Source organism: Oryctolagus cuniculus, chromosome 3 (assembly GCF_051225735.1).
Source record: "Oryctolagus cuniculus isolate XC-2025 breed Fujian yellow rabbit chromosome 3, ASM5122573v1, whole genome shotgun sequence".
NCBI lineage: Eukaryota > Metazoa > Chordata > Mammalia > Lagomorpha > Leporidae > Oryctolagus > Oryctolagus cuniculus.
In genome coordinates, this window is record NC_142869.1 from 110,116,817 (window position 1) to 110,143,401 (window position 26,585).

General features: G+C 39.7%; 1 protein-coding gene across 10 annotated transcripts in view; it reads left to right on the top strand.

Annotated features, from left to right (window-relative positions):
• The window catches only part of NCKAP5 (NCK associated protein 5), a 1,067,666-nt gene that overhangs the window by 298,639 nt on the left and 742,442 nt on the right, over nt 1-26,585 (top strand). Inside the window, exon 1 of one of the 10 annotated variants that reach the window (XM_089329312.1) lies at nt 8,203-8,282. The exons of the other annotated variants lie outside the window; for them this stretch is intronic. Coding sequence (XP_089185438.1) covers nt 8,271-8,282 — 12 coding nt within the window. The 5' untranslated portion in view covers nt 8,203-8,270. Of the gene's footprint in view, nt 1-8,202; nt 8,283-26,585 lie in introns of those variants that run through there. 10 annotated transcript variants of the gene reach the window in all.

Consider the following 26,585-nt stretch of genomic DNA (forward strand, 5'->3'; position numbering starts at 1 on the left):
GGGAATATGAGGCAGGGTGCAGGAGCAGGGATGCAGACTTCCATGCCCTCTTTGTGGGAACCTCTCCCCAAGCTGCTGGATGTGGTCACCGTCCAGAGGCTCTGCATGCCCCTTTTGTTTAGGACATTTATAGAGGCTCCATTCCACAAGTGTGATTGATCAAATCACCAGCCATTGACAAATTAGCTCCATCTGTATCCCTCCATGCACTATAATCAAATGGTTGATCCCTCTCCAATCTACCCTCCATCCTATTCTCACCACCAGAAGCTGGACAAGGGCCCACCAAAAGGCATTTATTTAGCACCAGCTCATGTATGGTTAGAACAGGGCTTATAATAAAGAGTAAAAGATGCTCTTCTCACTAAGGAAATTTCAAGAGTTTTAGAAGCTCTGTGCCAGCAACCAGGAACAAAACCCAACAATATCACGGGCGGGGGCAGGGGGATCATCATTTTATATGGAGTCTACAAACTTAACAAAAAGTCCACAAAAATAAATGAGTACCATTTAATCAGTATAGTTTTGTTGCTTCCTGGGGCTCCTCTGACACATTACCACGAACCTGGTGGCTTAAATCAATAGAATGCTTTCTCTCACATTTCTGGAGGCCAGGTGTCTGAAACCAAACTGGGATTTGCTACCTTTGAAGGCCCTGGGACAGAGTCCTCCCTCACCTCTGCCAGCTGCTTTCTGGTGCCTCCAGACATTCCTTGGCTGATGGCTGCTTAACTCACACTCTGTCTCCATTTTCCTGTGGCCTCCTCTACCTTCTCTCTTCTGTTCTCTCCATATCTGTCCCATTGATGTCTCTACTAAGGGCTCTTATCCTTGGATTTAGTGCCCACCAGATAATACAGGATGATCTCATCTGGTCATCCTTAACTTAATGATGTCTTCAGTGATCTTGTATCCAAAGGAAGTTACTTTCACAGCTTGCAGAATATGACAGGGGCATATCTTGTTGAGAGCTACCATTCTGCCCACTCTAATCACTGACCTGGAGGTACCTGTAAGCATCAGATGTTGCTCCAGAAACAACCACAAAAGATTGACAATTGTGATCATCATTAATCCCAAAGTATTTTATTTATGAATCTGTAAAGAAAAGGATGGATAAGTGCAAAATGGGAAAAAAAAATCTGTGTGTTTGGGAGGTTGAGGGGGAGTGTGTTAAGATATTTATAACTCAAAGAAATTTTTAAACACATTTAAGAATATTGGGTAAGGGAGATTGAGATTAAAAATGGAAAGACTTTTGTTTGCCAAAAATAAGTTTTTGCAGACATATAGTCTTACAGACCTGCTTTATGTATTTATGTAGCAATTTAATAGGAGCCAAAACTGTGGTCAATATCAATGGAACTTTTCTGTTTTGAATTGGCATGACTTTATGTGTAAACTGACCAGTTTTCACAGTTACTTAAGTCTATTTAAATTGGGAGAACTACTGAGACCCTCTAAGTCCCCTCTTTTTTCATTAGTTTTAATACACAAAAGTCTGTCTTATGTAGTCAGAAATGGAGCCCACACCACTTACTTGAAAACGTGATGAATGAATCAAGTTAGTTCTGCTACACATATTTCTAAATATTATAGAAGCTTTCACCATGTCATTTTTAATAATCTGCTAACGGTGTTCTTATTTAAGGGATTTCTCTTCACTGGAAATGTCAGTGAAAATATATATAAATATAGTGCCAAACAAAAATCCTCAATATTTTCCCATTTGAATTATTGCCTATCAGTAGGTACAGAATCATAGAGCCCATCTCTCCATAAGGGCCTCCCCTCCCCTCACCTCCATTTCTGTCATGACAGCTGTTTCTGTTTTTAATCTTTGGAGCAATGTGTCATCCTCTGGCTATCTGGTGTAAACTCTGCCCCTCTTCTGACTAGAAACTTCCATAACCTGATCCCGTTTCTCTCCAAAAGACAGCATCCCTCTGGCTGCCACAGGCCCCTTACTGTCCCTTTCCTTATCTCCAGCCCAGTCTGGCATTTGTGTAGCTTTTGTTACAAAGCTGTGATTGTAGGAAGTAGATCCTCACTGAGGCTGACTCAGAGTGAAGCCATACAGTTGCCAGGCTCCAGGCTGCATCTGAAAAGAAGGACACCTTGCTGTAATTGACAGACCATCTGGAGGGCCCTCAAGCATCTGGGAGGCCAGGCCAGAACTGATATTTGTCCGGTTCTGGTGTCTGTCTCTTTATCTTTATGTGGCTCCTTCTCTTCTCAAATTTTTCTTCTTCTTCTGCATTACGCTCTGAAAAGTAGCCTTTCTGCCATTATCTGTGAAGCCAGTTTCTAGCTCAAATGCCGTTGTATAAAACTTTCACTTACATTCATAGCCTCTCTGTTTCCTGATGCCTTTGGCTAAATTTGCATCAGGTGTTCAAAATGCATCCAACATCTCCTGCTTTAGGAAGTGCTGGCCTCGCAGACTCCACTCTGCTTTTCACATTCTTCATCTGCTGGGCTTTGCTTACAGGAACCCCATAAATCTTTCTTCGTGGATGTCGATTCTGATGTTTAGCACAATTTTGCCACCCCTGAAATGCTATTTTTGCTGCATTTCATGCTCTCCAACTCGAATATGCATTGGTTAAAAATTGACATTTTTACCTCTGCTTCTTATACTCATTAACTTTTTAAAAAATATGGTTCATATTGATACCTTTGACCTTCTTTGTTGGGAAGATTCCTATTTTGAATCAAGATGATTTGGGTGATTAAATAGCAAACTCTCCTTTTGAAGAATTAAAATACCCAAAACCAAGGTCTTTTTCACATGCCAATATGTCAGGTTTCTATTAAACATTACATTTCTTTTTCTTATATTGATAGTTTCTTCTTGATGAATTTGTGTTCCAGGAAATCCAACTGTGATATTAGTAAAAGAACATTGTAGTCAGAACTCTGGGGACCAGGTTTCTGCTCTTCTCTAAGATGCTAAAAGCAGAGCACGTTCCAGAAAGAAATCCACATCTTAGCAACACCTAGCGCTGGCCGATTCACCACCTCCTCAAAGCTCTTAAGTTTTTCTTCATGTGCTGTCATCAACATGCAAGGCTTTACCCTGATACAATACTTTTCAGAAGATTCTCCCCAAATCAAGCTCTCACATTACTGATGTCATAAATCACACAGAGCTTTCTTCCTTGGGCTTATATGTCCTGGGAATCTCTTGAGAAGAATTAGGGATAATATTCATCAGCAATAAGTTCAATAACAGCCCATGCAGTCCCTTCATGCAAATTAGATAGAACATTCCTTCTGATACAGATTAGAAAATTGTTGCAATGTACAAATTTACTTTGGAATGGAACTTAACAGCCATCTGCAAGACAATGGTCATAATAAATATAAAAACCTTCTGTGTTTATGTTGGGTTACTGTGTACCATCTACAACCTGCTTGGCATTACCCAAGGCCCCCGAATATTTTATAACTTAAACTCTGCCTCCCAGCAAAGCATTAGTGTCTTTTTTTGCAAACAGAGTTTGAAAATAAGAACAGCAGAGTTAACAGGGTATCCCGGTAGAGAGTGTCATCAAGGTTAGTGAGAAAGAGCAAACTAGAAAGCAAACATTCTCAATTTCCCTAAATTCCTGTTAAATTACTTAGAGAACACGCTTCACACACACACAGAAAAGACTGTCTTTGGAAAATATTTTCAGATAATCTTTGAACACATTGTGCTTCCATTCCAAGAGCTTGCAATTCAATGGTCAAACTCAAATAGGAAGATACCACAAGGATTCATTTAGATTGGTTTCTATAGAGCTGAGTAAACAGCCATAAACAGAAAAGCATTTTTGTTGTGGGAAGAGAGGATGTTTAGAGTCTTAGAGTTAAACAGAGGTATTTGAGAGATTCCTTTATAAGTTTTAGAGATTTCCTTTTTTGGAATATGGGAATAAGGAAGCAAATTTGATTCTGCTGCATTATGTTTTGGCTTATCAGAAGAGAGGTCAGACATGATGTAAGTCATTCTAGCAGGCTATAAATAGTTATTAGTGATCTATTACTATGCAGGGTCTGTCCCTGCTTTCTTACAGGATGTTGTTTCCCCATTTAGTCTTCACACCCTGCCTCATGATAGGAATTTTATCCCTGCCTGTCAAAGCAGGGCAGCTCAGGGCAAATGGCAGAGCTGAATTTCAAATAAAGTCTTTCTGACTACAAGATTGGGTCCTTCCAGTTAAAATTGTGTTATGAAGTGAGCTGCATCCCTGAAACATTCTTATGTTAAAATCCTAAACCTCAATACCTCGGAATGTGACCTTGTTGATCTAGGGTCCTTATCGAGGTGATCAAGTTAAAATGAGGTCATTAGGGGGCTGGTGTTGTGGTGCAGGTTAAGCTGCTGTCTGCAACACTGGCATCCCATTTCAGCGTGCTGGTTCACATTGCAGCTGCTCAGCTGCTCCCTGCTAATGCACTGGGAAGGCAGCAGAAGACAGAGCAAGTGCTTGGGAGCCTGTTGCCCACGTGGTAGACCATGATGGAGTTCCTGCTTCCTAGCTGCAGCCTGACTCAGCCCCAGTAGGTGCAGTCATCTGGAGAGTGAACCAGTGGGTGGGAGATCTCTTATCTTTCTCTCTCTCTCTTTCCCTCTCCCTGTCCTCTGTTCTTTCTTCCCTCCTTCCCTATCATTCTGCTTTTCAAACAAAGAAATACATAAATCTTTCAAACAATAAAAATTTTAAATAGGAAAGAATGACATCATTAGAATTAGGCATAATCCATACGTTACATGTCCTCATACAAAGCAGAAATTTGGACATGGACACCCTGGGAAAACACCACGTGAAGACAAAGATCAGGGTGATGCATCTATAGCCAATGCCGAAGATTGGCAGCAACTACCAGGAGCCCGGTGAGAACTATGTAAGAAGCATTCCCTCGCAATCTTCAGAGAGAACCAACCCCACCAGCACCTCCAGACTGACAAGATGAATTTCTCGTTTAAACCACTCAATTTGTGGTGCTTTGTTATGGCATCCCTAGGCAACTGATGCACAGCATGTTTTCATTTGTGTGGTCAGACACCAGTGATAAATACCTTGCATTTCTGTGTTGGCTGTTTCATTCTGATGTGAGAAGCATTTAGGAGTCACTATGGATTTTGCAGAAATGAATAGATCAGAGTGGAATAAGTGATATTTTCTTTTTTAAATTCTGATTTATTTGAGGGATATATATATATAGAGAGAAAGAGACAGGGAGCTCTTTTCTGCTGGTCCACTCCCCAAATGCCCATGGTTACTAGCATTGGGGTGAGGCTGGTGCCACAAACTGGGAACTCAATCCATTTCTCCTCTGTGGGTGGCAGGAACTCAAAACTTGAGCCATCACTCTTGCCTCCCCAGGGTGTGCATTAGCAGGAAACTGAAGTTGGGAGTCAGAACTGAGTACTGAATGAAGGCACTCTGATATGGGACTAGGGTTTTGACTGGCATATTTTCTTTTTGATTGATATATTAAACACTAGGCCAAGCAGCTTTCCCAAATGTTTCTGGTTAGTGAAACCCACCTGAGGTCACCTTTGTTGGGAAAGCTGAGGCCAGATAGGTGGAATTCGTGCAAATTTTAAAAGCCATTGAAACCACTGTAATCATTTGGCTGTAATTTTCCTTTATGCTTTATAATTTTGTTTGTACCTTTAATTCAAAATGACAAACTTCACTGAACTTTATGGGGCTTGGTTAAATTCCAGCAGAATTTTTATGACATTCCACAGCTCGGAAATTTTGCTACCTATAGATATTTTTTGGATTTATACATCTTGGCGATTGAGCTGCTTCTCCATGTTATCACCACTGGCAATGGATAGCAAAGTCAAAATGAAAAAAATGTAAGAAAGATGAGGAGAGATACACTTACAAAAATGAGGTGTTGGATATGGAGTTCATTTATCCATGCTGCATATAAGACAATTTGTTCTTGAAGAAAATAGAATATATTTGGATAAAAAACAGGACGATCTTCCTAGAAACTACTACCTGACGATCTGATAATCCCAAGAATTTCCTTACAAAATATAATAAATTTCAATTTATTTATTTGAGACACAGATAAACAGAGAAGGAGACCTCACACCCACTGGTTCACTTTACAAATGCCCAGGACTGGACTGGGAATGGTTTCAGGATCAAGAACTAAATCCAGGTCTCCCACATGGGTGACAGGAACTCAATTATCTGAGCCATCACCACTGCCTCCTGGGGTCTGCATTGGTGAGAATCTGGAGTCATGAGGCAGAGCTGGATGTGGGACACAAACATCTTAACTGGTGTCTTCACCACTAGGTCAAACACCCACCAACCTCACAATATTTACACACGCAAATACAACTGAAAGGGAAGTCTCTCTCTTGCACATTAACCTGTAAAGTCAAAAGGTAACTAGTACTCTCCAATGTGATTGATTCACTTCTGACCCAAACAGGCCATGAATATTCTGTTTTTAAGCACATATTCCTCCCCAGCTATTATCTATGAGCAGCACAGTTCCCCTCCTGGTGTTGAAGAGTGTGTCTGAGAATAGGAATTTATGGATAACATTGACTTAGCTACGTAATCCCTCCAGCTCATCTGTCTCTCACAGATGGAGAGAGCCCTGGGGATGGAGGCTGCAGGCCCTGGCAGGCTGCTCCCCTCACACCCCAGCCCGGGTTCCTTCATTAACCCCTTTGGAAGCTTTCATGTTTTGATCTGAATTGTTTGCTTCTTCATTAAGAAATGCTTTTTCTATGTAGACTAATACACACATTAACAACTGGTTTCTCATAGATGATGATGACAGAAGCCACCATTCAGTGAATACTTACTACTGGCAGGCACACTGCTAGGTATTATCCTTGTCTGCTTTAATATTTCAAGGGAAATGGTGAGAATGGTCTAATAGCTCAAAACAAGGTGGACATACCTGACTTAAATATTTCTGTCCACTGATGTCCGCCAGGCCCTGATTGATATATTTTCACTCATGATTTTAGATCTGACTCTATATTCCTGGGCCTGTCTTTGAGGCCAAGGACTGAATTTTCTTTAGCCTTGTGTGATCTAATTCTGATCTATTTATTTTTTATATTTCTCCAGCAAAGTGGTACATTGGGTTTCTGTAAAGAAGCATCACTAATTACTGACCCACTGATTCATTTGCAAGATTTGCATGATTATTTCCAAAGCCCATACTGAAGGATTCTAATGCCTTGTTCTGTTGCTACACAAAAAATTTTTTGAAATAAATACTATAATCCCAACTTCACAACTTGCTTGTTTTAGGCCCTCAGCCTATAGCACAGCTACACACATGCACGCACACACACACACACACATATACACACTTTAACATTCTTTTTCTTGTTAGTATGTTGCTATTCTCAGCTGTTATCATGGATCATCTCCCTATAGAGTTTTTCTTAATCTTGACATCTGAACTGGGTGACTTTGCTAGACATTCTCATGTACTTGACCTGCAATAGCATAATCTTACTATATATATATGTATATATATATATATATAAATTTTATTAGTATGAAGAGAACAGATTTCATGTATTTCATAAGTAAAACTCTAAGAAGATAACTATATTTCCCTCTCTCCCTTACTTTCTCCCTTCCTCAGTCCCTGTCCTTCCTTTTTTTTTTTTTTTTGCTAAAACATAATTTCAACTCACTCTGTAATCACAGATGTAATGCACCACTAACCATCATATTCAACAAGTAAAAAGTAGAAAGACCACAGTTCCATGAGTGTTTGTAACAATATTTTTGCAGTTCAGACACCTTCTACAAGTAATTCAAGTATAAGGATGGGTATTGGTTCACTACTACCTAAAACAGTGTTTGCCTTCCAAGATTAAGTCAGAATATTTGTTGAAAGAATGAATGCATAATGTCTGCATCCCTTCTCACATTTGCCAGTGTTGTTGCTTATGTGAATCACCCATTATGCAGGGAGCAGTGCTCTACCTAATTTGCTTTTGTGTGTGGGGTGACCCAGACAAGGCCTACTTATTAAGACTGGTGAATGAAGGAATAAACAAATGGGGACTAAGATCATGGATAAAAATCTCTTACATCATCTTTTGTCATGGTTTCTTAGCAGTCACAGTTCACAAGGAAGAAATAGTTCTAATGTTGATTTACTTCATGACTGCTTCCTACCACTGGTTGCTTTTTCTTTCTCAATACTTGCAGCACCAAGATTTTTGGTGGGCCTTTGTTTTACTTGATAGGAAGATGATTTAGAAAACCCACATGGCAGGAAGGGTGAGTACAATTGTTTATTAATTTCTATTTGTTTTTGAAGCTGGGTTGCAGAGTTCTGAAATAGGTGGTAGAACTAATACTTTCATTAATATTGGAACTGGTGACTTTATGTATATAACAATCTGTAACGCTGCACTAACTCAGTGTGAGAGAGGAATGTAATTTATGTGTGGTTATAAACATCAACAGTTCCCAGGATATTGCAGATCCATTTTATGGAGTTGAAACATGCTTACTTTTTGTTTGTAATTAAAACTGCAAGACTTTTATTAACTGCTGCTTACACTTCATTGGTTCTGTGAATATTTCTAGGGCCTCTGGTGATGACTATTAGGCAGGTGTAGATGAATGTGAAATAATGTGCATATACAAGCACATTTTTGATAACCGAAAGCTTTCCTGTGCTTAACTAAAATTCAAACAACTTAAAATGAACAGGCAGAACCAACAAGATCTAACAATGCTGCTGGGTGTAGAATTTTGACGAGGTCACACTGAGTTTATTACTCAAATGGCTGAGTGGTTTCCATTCAACTCTCTAATAAAATAAATATAATATATAATTTCTCCTGTGAAAGTTCTGTTCACTCATTCACATCTTTTGTATAACATCCAAAAGTCTAGTTTCGAAAAAGAGTTGATTGGTTTGAATGTGGGACTGTCAGATGAGTCAGTGGCTCTTGATCCAGCAAAGGAGCCTGCTTTCTCTGTGGAGGCAACTTTTGATTCAGTTCTCTGCTGAGAACTTTTGCTGAAATGCAACCAAATTAGGGAAACTAAGGGTCAGTTTGAGGCTATTGCTTTCTGTAAAGTGTCATTTTACAGTATTCTTGTGGTCTGGTAATACTTATTCTCTCTTCATATTCATGGAACCAGATAGTGAGCTAGACTCTCCCACTGCTGAATTAGATTGGCTTTTCTATATTTGAGTGTAATGGGCCTTTGAGAGTATATGTTAAGAATCTGGAAGAAAATAAATTATCTCTGGACTTGGATAAATGAATACAGAATCTAAAATAAATTTATTACATTTTAATCTTCTTAAAGGAGAGGAAACTGTTAGATCTTTCCTCATTTATTTATTTCAGCAGCACCTACTGGGTCCTTGAGCTGTTTCAGCTATTGTCCTAGATTCTGAAAATATAAAGAAAAAAATCTTAATAATAATAATAACAGTACAGTCATATGCACTGTCTTTATGGAAGTCACCATCTAATAGGGAACACAGAAACAAAGCCATATAATTGCACTTTCTTTTTAGTGGTTTAGCACCTGAGACATGAACTTCGTATAATGGCAATTCAATTAATCAAAGCATGTGAATATACAAGGAAGGGGTGAATAGTACAGAGAAGGAAGACAACATGAGCAAAGCTATGGGGTTGGAGGTAAGAAGGAGCCTAGTAGTGAAAAGGAAGTGGTGAGCCTGGATGTTGCTGTAACTTTAGTCATGGGTTTCTAATTCATTCTAGTTGGGGCTGGAGCATTGGGCCAGGGCGAGATGTTGGAGGGCATTTTATTAAGGACTTAAATTTCTCATGTGAGCAACAGTAAGCCAAACATAATTCAATTTTCTCTTGAGATAGTTTACTGTGGTGATTCTGCATGAGATGAGACTGCAACCAGCAAGTTTAGAGGTGGCATCAGTAATTTGAAAAGAAATGGTTGGGGCTTGAATAAAGGACCCAACATTTTGGAGACAATAATAACAGATTTTGATGATGAGGGATGGGAGAACAGGAGAGAGAAGGGGGAATCAAGGCCTCCATGTTTGAAACTTGGATGTTGATCACATGGATGTTGGGGTCACCAGCATAGAGAAGGAATGGCTTTTGTGTCATTTTGACATGTTAAGTTTGACTTGTCCATGAGTCACTCAAGTCAACATGTCTAGTACAAGTTGAGTATCACTAATCCAAAAATCCACAAAATCCAAAATCAGAAACTTCTTGAGTTCCAATAGGGCATCATAAATAGAAAATTCCACATTTGACCTCTCTCATATGACCGATCAAAACACAGGTGCCCTGAAACTATTGTTTAAAATTGCCTTTAAGTTCAATGTGTAGGGTGTATATGAAACACAAGTGAATTTTGGGGTTAGACTTTGGAGCCATCCCCAGAATATCTCATTATGTATTTGTGAATATTCTAAAATCAAAGCAAAAAATTCCTAAATCTGTAACACTTCTGATCTAAGCATTTCAGATAAGAGGTATGCAACCTATGTGTAGGTATAAATGCTAGTCTGAATGGCAAGGTAGATGTCTGGACTGAAGATTTGAACTTGGAGAACCACAGGAAGTAGATGAAAGTTATAGAAGCAGAGAATTCTCTGGGAGGAAGTGCAGGTGAGAAGAATTTGGGGGTCAAGGAGAGGAATAATTGGGACATCAACATAGAAGAAGAACTTATCTACAAAGATATATCTAGGCATTCTCAGTGCCCAACTTTCTTGAAGTCTACAGAATTTTCAATGAAAATCAGTACATCATGAATCAATAAATTCTGAACAAGTAAATGAAAGTAAAAGGTGCAATTAATAAAGAAGTCTTAGGAGGTGATTTTCTTGCTTGGCTACACATTGGAATCACTGAAATGCTATTATAAGTTAGAAGTGATGAAGCCCCACTCCTCAGAGATCTTCCTTAATTTGTCTGGGGGAGGGCCTTGATGTAAGGAAGAATGCATGTGCATATGCACTCACACATACACACACACAGTGTGTCTCTGTCTCGTGTGTGCATGCATGTGTGTGTGTGTTTAATTCTGCAAGGGATTTTAATGTGTGGCCAGGCTTAAGAAATTCTCACAGGGGTGGGGGATATTTTTTCTGCCAAGGACCATTTAGATATTTTTAACATTACTCACAGGCCACCCAAAATTATCAACTTAAAAATTCATATAGATTTATTGAATTTCAAATCTTACCTGCAATTGCCTGGGCAGGGCCAAACCAAGTGATTTCACTGACCCATATGAGTCCCACAGACCAGACATTCCCCACCCATTAAAAGGCAACTGGAAATGCTGCCTGGTAGGTAGAAGTATTGGCTGAGGGAGTAAGGAAGAGAAAAACAAGAAATGTTGTAGCTGTAGATAAAGGGGGAAATTAAGATTAGAGAAAGCATATTTAAAAAAAAAATCAGACAATAATATAGGTCTAAGAATGTGTCAGATATTTGAAAGCTGGATTGAAAAGAGGAACTGGTATGGAAATGTGGTCACATTAGTCCAGAGTATACAGTCATGTGTTGTTGCCTTTATGTCCTCTCCAGTACACATGTGATAGGAACTTTAACAGGGAGTCCAAGAGATCATCAACACTGACTAGCACCTAACATGTTCATACACACTACAGTAGTAAATCTCCACTCACCATGTAGAAGGTACCAGAAGAAATCTTTTCTTCTTAGGGCCTCAAGGGTACCAAGCATGAGTTTGTCCTATGAAATAATGCAGGCCCTGGCAATAATGGGTCTTGAGGGGTAGGGTCACTTGATTTCTTTTCTTTGTGTGTGTATGTATGTTTGATGGCTAAGCATTACCATTTAGATGTTCCTTGCCAACATTAGTTGTGGGTACATGTTGGCGTTCTTCATGTTGGGGCTACTTCAGTACTGAGGATTTGATCAAGCTGCTTCAAATATTCTACAAAGAGAAGGAGGGAGAGAGAGATATGAAGTGAGGGCTCTCCCAGGCCTGCACCCACATGAATGAATCAGTAACCACTGGACTGTACTTTCTAATTATTTTAATATCACGGAAACACTGTGATCCAGTTGGCTGTGACACAAGGTAGAAATATGTGGACCATTCAGCACAGTTAATTATCAGCTTTGAATGTTAGAAACTACTTTAAGATTATGATATAGAGCAAGAGAACACTGTGTTCACTGCTCTTCTTCCGTGTGAGTCTCTAATAAATACTGGAGCATTATGAACTTCCCCCTGGTATGCTCTGTTGCAGAAATTTCTCAGGTTAATCATTATCCTTCACCTAGGACTAATATGGATGTGTATGTACTTGACATTTCTGTCTCAAAAGTATGAGATGTAAGACCTCAGTGAGAGAATCAGTCTGAAACGGCAAGGCACAGGTTGTGATGGCAGCATGCCTAAACTCAGAGGAATGACTTGCCTTGGCCTTTAGGATTACACATTTCTCAGGATCAGGCCATTTTGCAGAAATACGCAGGTGGGCTGTTCAGGTGGGCTTTATAAATAACCGATATAGACAACGAGCTACTTTTCCTCAGAAATCCTAGCACACGTCACTGTTACATGCGCCTGTGAGCTGTAATTGATTGTTCTTCTGGTTGCTTCATCATCAGGGTCTGCACCTAAACACCAGGCCTTCAGTTGTTTATTCATTCATCATTCATTCAATATTAACCACTATGTGCCAGGCCTCTGTTTAGGCACTGAAGGAAAAAGTGGTGAGCTAAAAATGGTACAGGCTGGGGCTTGTGTTGTGGCATAGTGGGTAAACCACATCATGTGACACCGGCGTCCCGTAAAGGCACTAGTTCATGACCTGGCTCTTCTACTTCCAAACCAGTTCCCTACTAATGGCCTGGGAAAAAAAGTAGAAGATGGTCCAAGTGTTTGTGCTCTTGCCACTCATATTGGAGACCTGAATGAAGCTCCTGGCTTGTGGCTTCAGCATGGACTAGCGCTGGACCCTTACAGCCATCTGGGGAGTGAAACAATCGATGGGAGATAGCTCTGTGTCTCTTTCTGTCTCTCCTAAACTCTGACTTTGAAAATAAATAACTCTATCTTTTAAAAAAATTAGCACAAGCTGCTCTCATGGAGTTTGCATAGTATTGAGAATGAAGTGGTGGGTGAGGACTCAAGACAGTAAGTAAAAAACCTTTAATGTGTATAAACTTACTGATACAAGTCTCCTAAGGAAAAAAACACTTGCCCATGAACACCTGTACTTACCCATGAAAGTATAAATACTTATCCATGAGAAGTGACATACACTGAGGAGGTTGAAAAGTGTTCTTTAGGGAAGTGAGTCTGGAACAGAGATGTAAAGGTTGGAAAAGATCCCAAAAGAGGAGGTGACATCTGAAAAGGTTGAATAGTACAAGTAATTATAAAGAAGTGGGGAACCTAGGGAAGAACAGCATGGTAGTATGCAGAAGATTAGGATAAGTTCAAGGGAACCTAGATGGGGTCAGATTAGGTATGGTCTTGAATATCAGGTTAAGACCAATGAGAAGGTATTGAAAGGTTTTATGTGGAGGTGAGTGAAATAGTTACAATTATGATTTGAATAAAGTCACTGTGCCTACTGTGTGGTGAACAGAATGGGGAGGCATGTATAATAGACTGATGAAAACCAGTTACTAAATGACGAGAGAAGTCATCAGAAGCAAGAGATAACAGCACTTAAGGCTTACATAGTAACAAGGCAGAAAATATAGCAAAGGGGATAACCAAAGATATCTAGGGATGCAATCGACAATTGAAATTGAACCTCTGGTAGTTGGGCTCTAGCATAACTAGGTGTGTGATTTAGCCATTTGGATTTCTCTGGATTGATATTTCCTCTTGTGTGAGAGAAATAGTTGAAATAGATACTGCAAGATAGGTAAGGGTAAAATTGATGGCGTTGATTGAGTTGAGGTTGAGCCTTCTCCTAGTCTTCAGCCCTGCATAACTATATGAATAGTGGTTTTGTGTATAGAGAACTACTGGAAGAGGGGGACTCAGTTTGTTTTGGATTTGGCATAGATGTACATTGCCAACCATAAATGTAGTTATGAATGTGTTAAATTGGGTACCTTTGAGAGACCTAAGAATACAAGGCTCCTAGAAGTAGCTGTGTAGGGCCACCTGGAGGAACTTTCCTTTTTGTAGCTTACTCCTATTCCAGCAGCACAGGGGCCCCTGGTGGCTGGCTACAGCCTTGTGACAAGAATCATGGTCTGCCATTGCATGCATTTGGCTTTTCCTTAGAACTAGGGGAAAACTCAGTTTTCTGTTTCTGTATTCATATGCATATTTGTGGCCAGCTTAATCTTCCAGTGGCCACTGTGGCTTAGCAGCTGTCTGGTATAAGGGGATAAATTCTGTTTAGACTTTGTCCCCAGTTGGGCTGTACCATAACTAGATGTGTGATTGGCCCTTGTGATTTCTCTGAATCCATACTTTCTCTATGTGAGAGAAGCAGTTGAACTAGATAGTCTAAAGAGTTCTTTTGACTTTTAAGTTCATTAATTTTGATTTCTAATCCCAATCCCCATGAAATAGACAATTTGAGGAATGGTGATAAATAGGTTTGTAGATACAGAGAAAAGTCCTTGGCCATTTTGCATCCCTCACATTTGGTTTGCTCACTCAGTGGGGACTTAAATTGCACAAGCTTCATTTATCATCCGTTAATCAGGATATTTATCATGTGTAACAATTTTTAAATAAAGACATTGAAACATTTCTTCTGAATTGCTAACTTTGATCCATGGGCCATGGCTGCCTGTGATATCCTATTGAGAAAGATTCCGGTGCTGTTTCTTGAGTAGGAGGAAAAAGTTCCATAATTAAGTGGTGATACCTGGCATTGGTATGGGGTGGGGCATGCCATAGCAAGGCCATGGCTTGTCATCCTAGTCCTGAGAGCCAGTTGTTTTCCCTGCCAGCACGTGAGCACTATCTGGTGGTTAAAACCAAGAATTGCAGTATTATACTATGCTTTTCCAAATTTGCTTTGGTGCTGAAATTGTTCTCTCTCTGTCTCTCTCTTTTAAAATTGATTTTATTTATTTGAAAGGCAGAGTTAGAGACAGAGAGAGAGAGAGAGAGAGATTTCTATCCTTTGGTGCTCCCTGAATGTCCACAAACAGCCAGGGCTAGGCCAGGGGGAAGCCAGGATCTAGGAGCCAGTAGCTTCTTCCAGGTCTCCCACGTGGGCGCAGGAGCCCAAGCACTTCTGCCATCTTCCGCTGCTTTTCAAGAAAAAACTAGCAGGAAGCAGGATAGGAAGGGGAGCAGCTGGGACTCAAACTGATGCCCATATGGGATGTCGGCAGCCTTTCCCACTACAATACAATGCCAGCCCCTGTCCTCTCTTTTATTGTGTTGTATTCTAATATCATTTCCCATAATTTGATAGGATAGAATAATAGGTGGGGGATGAGTCTGTGTAATTTTGGTCAATGGTTGACATTTTTAGCACTTCTTGCAGAATATGTATGAAGTCTACATTTCTGTTTCTAAATGGACTTTCTAATGGAAAGAAATCTCTTTTGCTGTAGTTTGAGATTGTTACAGGAAATCAGGATAAGTCCTCTAAACCAGGGCGTCTCAGCTTCTCTGTGCATGCATATCATCTGGGATCTTGTTAAAGCCCAGATTCCTGTTTACTCCTAGGGATTCTGAGTCAGTCTGTCTGTCTGGGGCCTGAGATCCTGAAAATCTGCTCGTTTGGGACCACACATAGAATAGCAAAGCTCTGAATGGCACTCATAATTGTACATAAACGGAGATAGTGACATTGAAGAGGTGAGTGGTTGGTGATTTGGCCATACCCTGAAACTGCTTACTCTGGACGGATGATAGTTTTGAAATTTTGGGTATGAATTGGCTTTTGTATGATTTGCTTCTTGTTTCTAAAAGTCCAATGGAGGGTAAAAAGTAACAATTGATTGAGATCTTTGGATAATTGTATTCCAAACAAAGTTTCATTGAACTCTTAGAACATTCAAGAACAGAATATAGTTACTTAACTGTAACATTCTCTTTTTAATTGTAATTATTTTAATACAAAAAAACACAATGTGGAAATGGATAAAATTTAAAAAGAAATATCTTCTACCCTTCAGATTTATTAACACTGCTAAACAGTTAGCTGTGTGACCTTTTAGACTTTTCCCTATGCTTGTGTAAATCGTGTCTGTATATGCACAAAAATATGCAAATAAGTAATTTAAAAGGATAAATGATTTTTTTCCCTTCCTAAATTTGGATTTAGAATGAGATTCAAAGGGATCAAAAAGAAATATTCCTCCCACCCTCAAATTTCTATAATTTGCTTTTTTGGCACTTAAATAGTATAAAAATCTTCCCCCAAAAATACAGGCATTTATTTGCTTGTTGATGTTTTTGTTGTGTTGGCCTGGTTCCCTTCATTGGACTATAAATTCTAATCTTTATAATTTTACATCTCACAGAATGTCTTATAAATATCCTTTACATTTTACTGCACTGCACAGTGTCTAAGTATTGTATGAGATCATTTCCTCAGAATGGGATGTATTATTAGTGGTTATTCATTTATTCCACTAATATTTATTACACTCCTACTAGGTGCCAGCCATTGGGCATCTGACTATTCCAGGTACTGGAGATACGAAAGCAAATAAATGAGAAAGAAGGCTGTAGTTTCTGTCCACATTGAGTCCAAATAAAGATGTGTATGCCGTGTCTCAATGAACTTTTAATCCTATGAAGATGAGACTTGGTATTTTGTGGGCTTTCAAGGAGAACAAGAAAATCCTAGTAAGTTTCCTCCCTTCTCTTGATATAAAAGGATGAGACTATCACTTGCCTCAAGACTGCTTCCTCAGCTTTGGCCAGAATCCAGTCTGAACACATCTGGAGTTCAGATGCAGGGTGGGGCAGTTCGGAAAATAATTCTGTCTCTGAGAATGATTCAAAGAACATGTAAGGGCAAGACTAACAGTTTATTATTTTGAACCGAAAGAGAGATTCACATAAGAATTTACAGGAAGTGTGGTGAGCTTTATTAATCTATTTGTTAAAGCAGTGAAGTGTGAAATAATGGTTTTGACGAATGCAAAGGTGGAATGCGAATTCGTGCTGCCAATTCAGCTAATGGTACATGTAACTGCTATTTTGCATTGTACACCATTGGTGTATTATGTCAATAGAGTTCTATAATTATACAAAGACTACAATTATTGACAAGACAGCTCTTAATAGCCTGGTTAAGTTATCTGGATATTGAGAGCACCAAGATTTATTCTGTGGCATAAGTTACTTTATTATTAGGATTTTGTATAAATTTCATTTATGATTATAATTAGAAACAAATTGCTCGCATCCACATTGGCGAAGTAAGCTCCTTAACAAATTACCACACCACAATCATTCCAGATTGGGCTTCTGAAAAAAACACCTTTGGAAAGTTTAATTGTGAAGAGGAAAGACTATGTAGGCTTTAAATTTAATACTTGATAATCTACTGACAGTGGTTGAGCAGCATTTAATGAGCTTAGCCTCTCTGCAATTAAGATGTCCTGAATTGGGGTGAGATGCAATAGGGGGCGGTTTCCTTCTTAATTATTTCCTAGGTGGCAGACAATGCTTTTCCTCTGGTACTCTTTCCTGGCTGTGGGACACCTAGATGCTGGAATAGCTAAGCCTGGGAAGGCAGGGCAGGCAGGTTAATTATACCTGCCACTCTCCAGCTCCTCACCCCACCTACAATTTGCATGTGGGGGAAGAAGCAGGTGCTTGCAAAACTTTGCAGATGGCAGCTAACAAGATGAATTCAGATTCTTCAAACCAGCTAAAATTTGAAAATATATGTTGTAATTCAGTTTGATAGTTCTAATTTATCTAAAAAACTAGAAAACTAGAAAATCTTCCTGAAAGTGTCATTTGGGGTGCTTTTAATGTTAGTGCTAGTAATTGTTTTTCATTCACAAATATGTTTAGTTTGGTTTAGTATAGGTTTAAATTTGGTTTAGTATAGGTTTTTCCGAACTTTACTCATTTGAGTATAATTTCCCCATTTTTTTATATCCCAGTAAGACTTCTGCTGTTATTTCGTTGCTTACTATTTCCATAGGTCAGCATTTTGAATTTAGCATAACCATAAGCAAGGATATTAGTGAAACCATGAATTTAAAAGCTTTGTTTTATTTGTCTTTCTGTTCTAACATAAACTGAAATCAGTTCATAGTTATTAATGTGGAGGTACACTGTTGTGTAAACTATCTATAATTATTCTCCAAAATGTCAGTGGTACATATAGCACACTTGGAAAAACCCTACTTTTTGTCCAAGCTTTGCCTCACCTGTGACTGATGATGTTTGGGGTGAGTTGGAAAACCAGCCCAGTTATCTTGCTCCCTTGTCTGGATCAAGGATGTCCTTTTTCTCATGACAATCAAAGTCAGTTTGTGGCTTACATCTTGACTGGTCTTGTTATTAACCACAGTCTGTCTCTAACCTTCCTGTTGGTGGTCTCCTGCCTTCTGTCTCCCCACAAATCTCTGCCTTTGTAGGCCATGTCCTCCTTAGAACACTGGAGCTTTGCTACCTTTATTCTGAACTTTATATTGTTTTTGTCTATGAGTTCTTTCCAGGCAAGTAAAGAAGGTGCTGGATGCCTTCCTAGACAGAAGTCAAAGGTATTGCTTCAACCCATTCTTCTAACTTTCTTTCTCTGTACTTCATGCTCTTTCAGTGAATTTTTTTGAGTATTTTCCCTATGCTTTTCCTCTTAGTTTTTGACCTAGGTAAAGCATGGTAATGGGAATAATTTATTCCTTCTTACTTGATGGGTGAAAGCAAAATAGTGTGGTTGATGGCAAAATTATTTGCTGCAGCATTCACCAGGAATACAATAAGGTTGGTATAATATTTTTGTTCAATTTATTTCAGCCTATATGTTTTTCAGAATACATTGACATACTTAATTTGAGACCTTGGCTAATCTTAAATAATTTATATTAGGCTAAGGGATGAATAGTAATGCAGTTTGAATTTTATGACATATGTTGTATTTTGATTGTGAATGTTAACCTTAAAATAAGGGATGATAGAGACATATGGGTTCCTTGTAGATTGGTGTAGATGAAAGAGATCCCAGTGTATAAAAATAAATTTTGGTAACTAAGAAAAACAGGAAGACACACTCAGATATGGAATTTTTCTTTCTTTCTTTCTTTCTTTTGGGGGGTGATCCCTAATACTTTTCATTTGTGGAACCGCAAACCATTATACCTGATATCACAGATATATACATCCTACTTGATAAACACTGTCCCTAGAATTTATTCCAGGCCTCTCTGCAGAGCTGTGAGGTTGTATATACTCACTTAAAAAGGAATGCAAATTCCTGATTGGAATAGGATATATCAGTGAAAATTCCCCTTTATTTCCTGTGGTTACTACCTCCACCCTCCACCCCCAGCAAGTATCTACTGCTGCTGTGGATTGAGTCATAATAGTTGTGCTATTCTGCCTTCCATTTTGTAGATACAGAATAATAAAGATAGAAATGGACAAGAGATGAAATCAGAAAAATACAAGGGTTCTTCATGAACTTTGTGCAGTGACAGTGCATAGCACAGCAGGTGATGCTGTATGATATCAGAATCCCCTGCTGAAGTGCCAAGTTCTGCTCCCAACTGCAGCTTCCTGTTAATGTGCACCCTTGAAGGCAGTAGGTGATGACTCAAGTACTTGTGTCACTGTTACCAATGTGGGAGATCCAGCTTGAGTTCTTGCCTTCTAGCATCAGCCTGGCCTACCCCCAACCATTGCTGGCATTTGGGGAGTGAACCAGCAAATGGAAAATCAGTCTCTCTCTTGCTCTCTTGCTCTCTCTGTCTTTTATAAAGTTTGTGGAAAAGTGAAGTTAAAAAATCTATTTTGTAACAAAAATTGAAATTAGAACATACAAAATGTTCATGGAAGATGCATATGATGAAAACACTACCCATGGATTTCAAATTTTTGTATCCAAATAAACACATATTTTAATTCTGTTTTTTTCATGACCCTTTGAAGTATGCTAGTGTATATAATACAAAAATGCTCCATACTTTTATTTTGTAGACAATGGAGGGCACCCGGAAGTTCTAGACAGGGGAGTGTGGCAAGTACATCTGTATTTGCAGAAAGATAATTCTAGCTGTGGTACCATGTGTATACGGGAAGAGAGATGAGACTGGAGCTAGGCAGGTGGATGAGGAAGTCATTGCTTCAGCCTCAGTAATGTTGACAAAGACAGGGTCTAATTCCAGTGGCAATGGGGATGGGAAGAAGGGAAGATGAGTATTTTAAGTATGTTTAGAATGTAAAAGCAAGCGAACCTGGTAGTATAAACACTCTGGCAAATAGGGGAGAAAGAGGAGTCAAAAATGGTCTCCAGATTCCTGGCTTGGGAAAGTGAAGCAAGGTTGTGACTGCATAAGAAGCTCCAGCAGTTGTATTCCCACAAAAACACCAATTTGGATAGCCATTTATAAAGCAGAGCACCTTCACAGAATTTGACCACAGTTCCTGTTTTTAGTGTAATAAGTTGTCTTGAATAAGGCAGGGAGGAAGGAATTGGCTGCATCACCATTTTCCAGCTCCAAGCAGCACAGTGTGGAGAGTGATGCCTCAACTCCCACTTGAAAGAGGAAGAGGGAATCAAGTCCAGACCTTGACTTTGAGACCCAGTACCAGTACTGCCATGGTAAAGCTCAGTGCCGGACAGGCCCTACTCCCAGATGGCAACCTGAAGATCAAGCTTTGAACCCTGCTTAGCCAGGAAACCAAGGAATTGCCTCCACCATCATTCCATGACCTTGAGCAGATGGTGGAGAAAGACTCCAGCTGCTGTGGAGACAGGTGGGAAAGTGAGAACAGGGCTTTTCCTTGGAGTTCTGTGCTGGGCTTGCTTCAATAAAACCCAGAACCTGATGAAGCCAGAAGATGTTTTTGTTCTGGCTCATGTTTTCAGAAGAGCCTTTAGATGAGCCATGGTATCAGACAGAGACCTGTGCCCCAGTAAGATGTACTTATATGGGGGCTGGTGCCGTGGCTCACTTGGTTAATCCTCTGCCTGCGGCACCAGCACCCCATATGGGTGCCGGGTTCTAGTCCCGGTTGCTCCTCTTCCAGTCCAGCTCTCTGCTGTGGCCCAGGTGCTTGGGCCTCTGCATCCGCGTGAGAGACCAGGAAGAAGCACCTGGCTCCTGGCTTCGGATCAGTGCAGTGCCAGCCGCAGCAGCCATCTGGGGAGTGAACCAACGGAAGGAAGACCTTTCTCTATGTCTCCCTCTCTCTCTCTCTCTCTCTCTCACTGTCTAACTCTGTCTGTCAAAAAAAACTTTAAAAATGATGTACTTATATGTTGTTAGATTACCACCAGTCATATGCAGGCCTGACATGTACCCCAGAGATTACACAGACTTCTGTGTCTCTGAGATACAGATGTGACACAGCTTAATGTCAGCCTGGATGGCCAAGCAACTGCTTCCACTACCAACCTCCCAACCTCAGGCTGACAACAAGGAGCAAGACTCCAGAGGCTGGAAAAAGGGGATTTCACCAATCTGGAAAGTATGCAGAGGACTATATCTTGGAATTCCATGCTGGGCTGTTAAATTCTAACACTGGGCAGATTGCAGTGTTTCCTGTCCCCAAGGCAGTGTCTACAGAGCTCTGGAGCCTCAGGAGAGCTCCAGTGCAGTCCAGTGTGACTCCAGTGAATCAGACTGATGTCCCCGCCAGAATCACCTATGACTGGTTATGAACTCAGATTATGAGTTCATTTCAACATCAGGCATCCCATAGCAATGAGCCCTGTTCCTATTCCCATGCTGTAGTGGTCTTTGTGGGCTGTGAGCTATAGGTATGACCTAGTATTGTGGCATTGGTAACCATAGAGCTATTCACTCTTTTCTCCCCCAACCCCAAGCAATACGACATAGAGTAATTATCCACTTGGGTGAAGAAAAGGGAGTTGGGTGCCAAGTCATTGCATAGTAAGATGGGACTAGTCCTTCCATAGTGAGGCCCAGAACCAGGCAAAATCCTTTGGTGCCTGACTACAGGCTGATGACTGTGGACAAAGCATCTAGGCCTACTTGGCCCCCAAGGAAGAGGACTGCACTTTTTACAAAGTTCCTCTACCATTTTTTGAGACTTTCACTCTTTATAAACTTCCTGATTTCATTTTTTAAAAATAATTGTTTATTTGTTTGAAAGGCAGAGTTAGGGAGGGAGGGAGGGGAAAAAGGGAGGGAGAAAGAGAGAGATAGAGAGGAAGAGGGAGAGGAGAGACAGAGAGATCTTCCATCCACTGGTCACTCCCCAAATGACCACAACAGCCCGAAGCCAGGAGCCAGGAGCCTCATCCAGGTCTCCATATGGGTGGCAGGGGCCCAAGCACTTGTACCATCTACCTCTGCTTTTCCTAGGCCATTAATAGGGAGCTGGATCTGAAATGAAGCACCTGAGACTTGAACCAGTGCCCATGTGAGATGCTGGCATTGCAAATGACAGCTTAACACTCTGTGCCACTGCACTGCTCCGTGCATTTCATCCTGATGTACACATAACTGTAGGTTTGAGACAAGCATAGGATGGGACCCCCTTTAGTACTGAAGTGGTAATAACAAGCCAATAGCAGACTCATAACAAACCGACTTAGGGCACCATCTAGTGTTGAAATAGCAGAAGTGTCCATAGGCTCACAGAAAATAAGCAGACTGCTTAGAATTTCTGGAAGGACAGTTACAAATGAAGCCAGATTATTGAGACTGGAAACAATATCCAGCCCTTCACTGTGAAGATGACATTGTATGCCAGACATCAAATACTTTCAGGCAACTGTGGACTCACCTAATGAACAAATTAAAGTGACAGAAACCAACCAGATCACAACTGAAGTCTGCAAATTCTTGGATGAAGAATTCAAAAGAGCTGATTTAAGGAAAACTCAGAGTTTGAAGAAAACAAAGTGAGATAACTCAGCACTCTAACAGTGAAACTTGAGAGATGAAACTATTTTTAAGAAATCAAACAGAAATCCGTGAACTGAAAAAGAAAAAAAGAAAGCTATGTATGAAATAGAAGGCATAAGTAGCAACTAACTCTGTTCCCTGGAGTCCTGGCTGGGCACTTGGTCCTTTCAGAGTCAGCTTCCCTAACTGGGACTTGATGGGCATATTTTCAAGCCCTCTCTTTCCTACCTACATTGACATTTCAGATATTTAACACATTTCCCCTTTTAGAATTCCTATAATCTGCTCTTCAAGAGAATGGCTTTTGAAATAATATCTATTTATTTTTCGTATTTTTTAAAGATTATTTATTTATTTATTTGACAGGTAGAGTTATAGACAGTGAAAGAGAGAGACAGAGAGAAATGTCTTCCTTCTGTTGGTTCACTCGCCAAATGGCCACAATGGCCAGAGATAACCGATCTGAAGCCAGGAGCCAGGTGCTTCTTCCCAGTCTCCTATGTGGGTGCAGGGGCCCAAAGCACTTGGGCCATCTTCCACTGCCTTCCCAGGCCAAGCCACAGCAGAGAGCTGAACTGAAAGAGGAGCAGCCGGGACTAGAACCCAACACCCATATGGGGTGCCGGCGCCGCAGGCAGAGGATTAACCAAGTGAGCCAAGGTGCTGGCCCCTATTTTTTCATATTTTTAAATAGGCTAGATTAATCTTATTGGGCTCATTTCACAATTCTGGCTACCAATGGTACTGTTTGTTTTTGAGTTTCATTACTGCCATCCTGAGAGAATACCAAAACTTTATAATTTGGAACATCAACACTGATAGTGGGTAAATTCTCAAATGGCAAATACAGAATAAATTTATGGAGAGTAGTATTTTTTTCAATAAATATTTAGCACATTAAGTGATAGTGGAAGTCAAGACAGGTGAATTTTCCATTTGAAAAGGTTACTTCTTAGAGACTTGTCCCATTGCTGGATAAGCATTGATTTTCATCACAGGCTGTGGCTGTACAACCTCATTGTAAGGGCATATGGACAAAGGGTGACTGAATTTGTAACATGGAGCTGTCTCATTCAGGAGAGTTTGAAATTCAGTTGGCTTTGGGTTCCAGTTTTAGTGGAATTTCAGGAGCCTTTTGAATATTTCTGATCAGAGGAGAGATACTTAATTATGCCTTGGGCAGAAAGGTTAATGAAGTTTTCCTGAGGCTGATTATTTCTCCTATTGTGTGGCTTTTATTATAACTTACTTTTCAAGTGCTGTTCCTCTGTGCAGACCAACAATACAGAGCAAAGTTGGCTTTTGCTAGTAGGTGTTTTTTCTATTTATTTATTTTTAGTAAGCCTAGTTTTGGAGAAGTTTTCAGTCCACAGGAAAATTGAACAGAAAATACAAAGTTCGCATATACTCTCTGCTCTTACACCTGCAGATTCTAAGACTGTCAAAATCTCACAGGAGTGGTATATTTGTTTACAGTTGATGAACTTACCCTGACACATTATTACCCAAAGTTCACAGTTACCTTGGGGTTTACTCTTGATGTTGCATGGGTTTAGATCAATATTTAATGACATGTATCTACTAATATAGTATTGAACAGAGTTGTTTCACTGCCCTCCAAATTCTCTGTGCTCTGTCTGCTCATCTCTCCTGCCCCCATAACCTCTGGAAAGCACTGAGTTTTTATTATATCCATTTTTTTTCTTTCTCCAGAATGTTTTATGGTTGGAATCATAAAGTACTTAGCTTTTTTTTTGTATTGGCTTCTTTCACTTGGTAATATGCATTTAAGTGTACTCCATATCTTTTCATGGCTCAGGAGCTCATTTCTTTATAGTGATGAGGAATATTTCATTGTCTGCATGTACCCTAGTTTATTTATCAGTTCACCTACTGAAGAGCATCTTGATTGTTTTCAAGTTTTCATTATCATGAATAAAGCTTCTATGAAGAGATATATGTAGATTTTTGGTATGGACTTAAGTTTTCAATTCCTTTGGGTAAATACCAGGGAGCAATCATGCTATTTTACTTTAAAGAAATTTTATAGTTTTTCTTTTATGGACTGTGATCGATTTTGAAGTAATTTTTGTGAATAGTGTAAGATCTGTGTCTAGGTTCATTTTTTGGAATATGATGTCCAATTGTTCCAGCACCATTTATTGAAAAGGCTATCTTTTCTTTAATGTATTTCCTTTGCTTCTTTGTCAAAAACAAATTGGCTATATTTGTGTCTTCTCTATTATGTTTCACAGATATATTTGTCTATTTTTTCACCAAAATTACACTGTCTTAATTATTGTAGCCTTATAATATGTTTTAAAGTCAGATAGTATTAGTCATCCAATTTTGTTCCTCCACTTTAATATAATTATTAGCTATTCTGGGTTTTTGATTTTCCATATGAAGTTTGGAATTGATTTGTCAATATTCATAAAATAACTTTTAGAGATTTTTGATTGGGTTTGTATGAAATCTATAGATTAAATCTATAGATTAAAATTGTAAGAACAGGTATTTTGACAATATTGAGTTCCTGCCTGTCAATGTGGCATGTTTCTCCATTTATGTAACTCCTTGATTTGTTTCAGCAGAATTTTGTTTTCCTCTCATAGATCTTGTCCATATTTAGTACAATTTATATCTAAGTCTTTTGCAAATGTTTACAGTTAGAATCATCACCACTGAAATGTTTGAGTGCTACTGAGCTAAGTTTTTATTATGTTGGTATGTTCCCAGAGTCAAGTGAGTTAAGAAGATGCTGATTTTGGAGAGAAAGGTGTAACCCAAAAGGAGCCATTGCTAGTAACTTGTCAAGGGAGTTGTGAGTTACAGTAATCACAGTAGGCTTAAAAAGAAAACATGTTCAGAAGGAAAGTCATAATTAGTCAAAGAGTGACTCATTTTGTAACAGGTGGAAATCTGGACCATAAATCTTCTACTGTTCATTTGATCGGGACCGGGGTCAAGGAATATGTACTTTAGATAAGTATCTCTGAAGTTACTTTGATAAAATGGTGCTGAAATTGGAGAAAAACACCCAAAAACACTTCTAAGGCTATCCAGCTTTGAACCCATAACTAGTGTCATGATTCTTGACATAAATAGCTAAGCCACTAGACAAGGAGGAAAGAAACGTAGGTTTTAGAATATGTAGTCACTGGGGCTGGTGCTGTGACATAGTAGGTTAAGCCTTTGCCTGTGGTGCCAGCATTCTGTATGGGCACTGGCTTGAGTCCTGGCTGCTCCATTTCCAGTCCAGCCCCCTTGCTAATGGCCTGGGAAACCAGTGGAAGATGGTCCAAGTGCTTGGGCCCCTGCATGCACAAGGGAGACCTGGAAGAAGCTGCTGGCTCCTGGTTTTGCGTCAGCCCAGCTCTAGCCATTGTGGCCATTTTGGAGAGTGAACCAACAGATGAAAGACCTTCTCTGTCTCTCCCTCTCTCTGTCTGTAACTCTGCCCCTCAAATACATGAATAAATCTTAAAAAGAAAGAATATGTAGTCAGAAGATATTGAGAACATATCTTATAGTCAGTAGGATATAAGGATCATTTCTACCAAGTCTCTTCTTGATATAA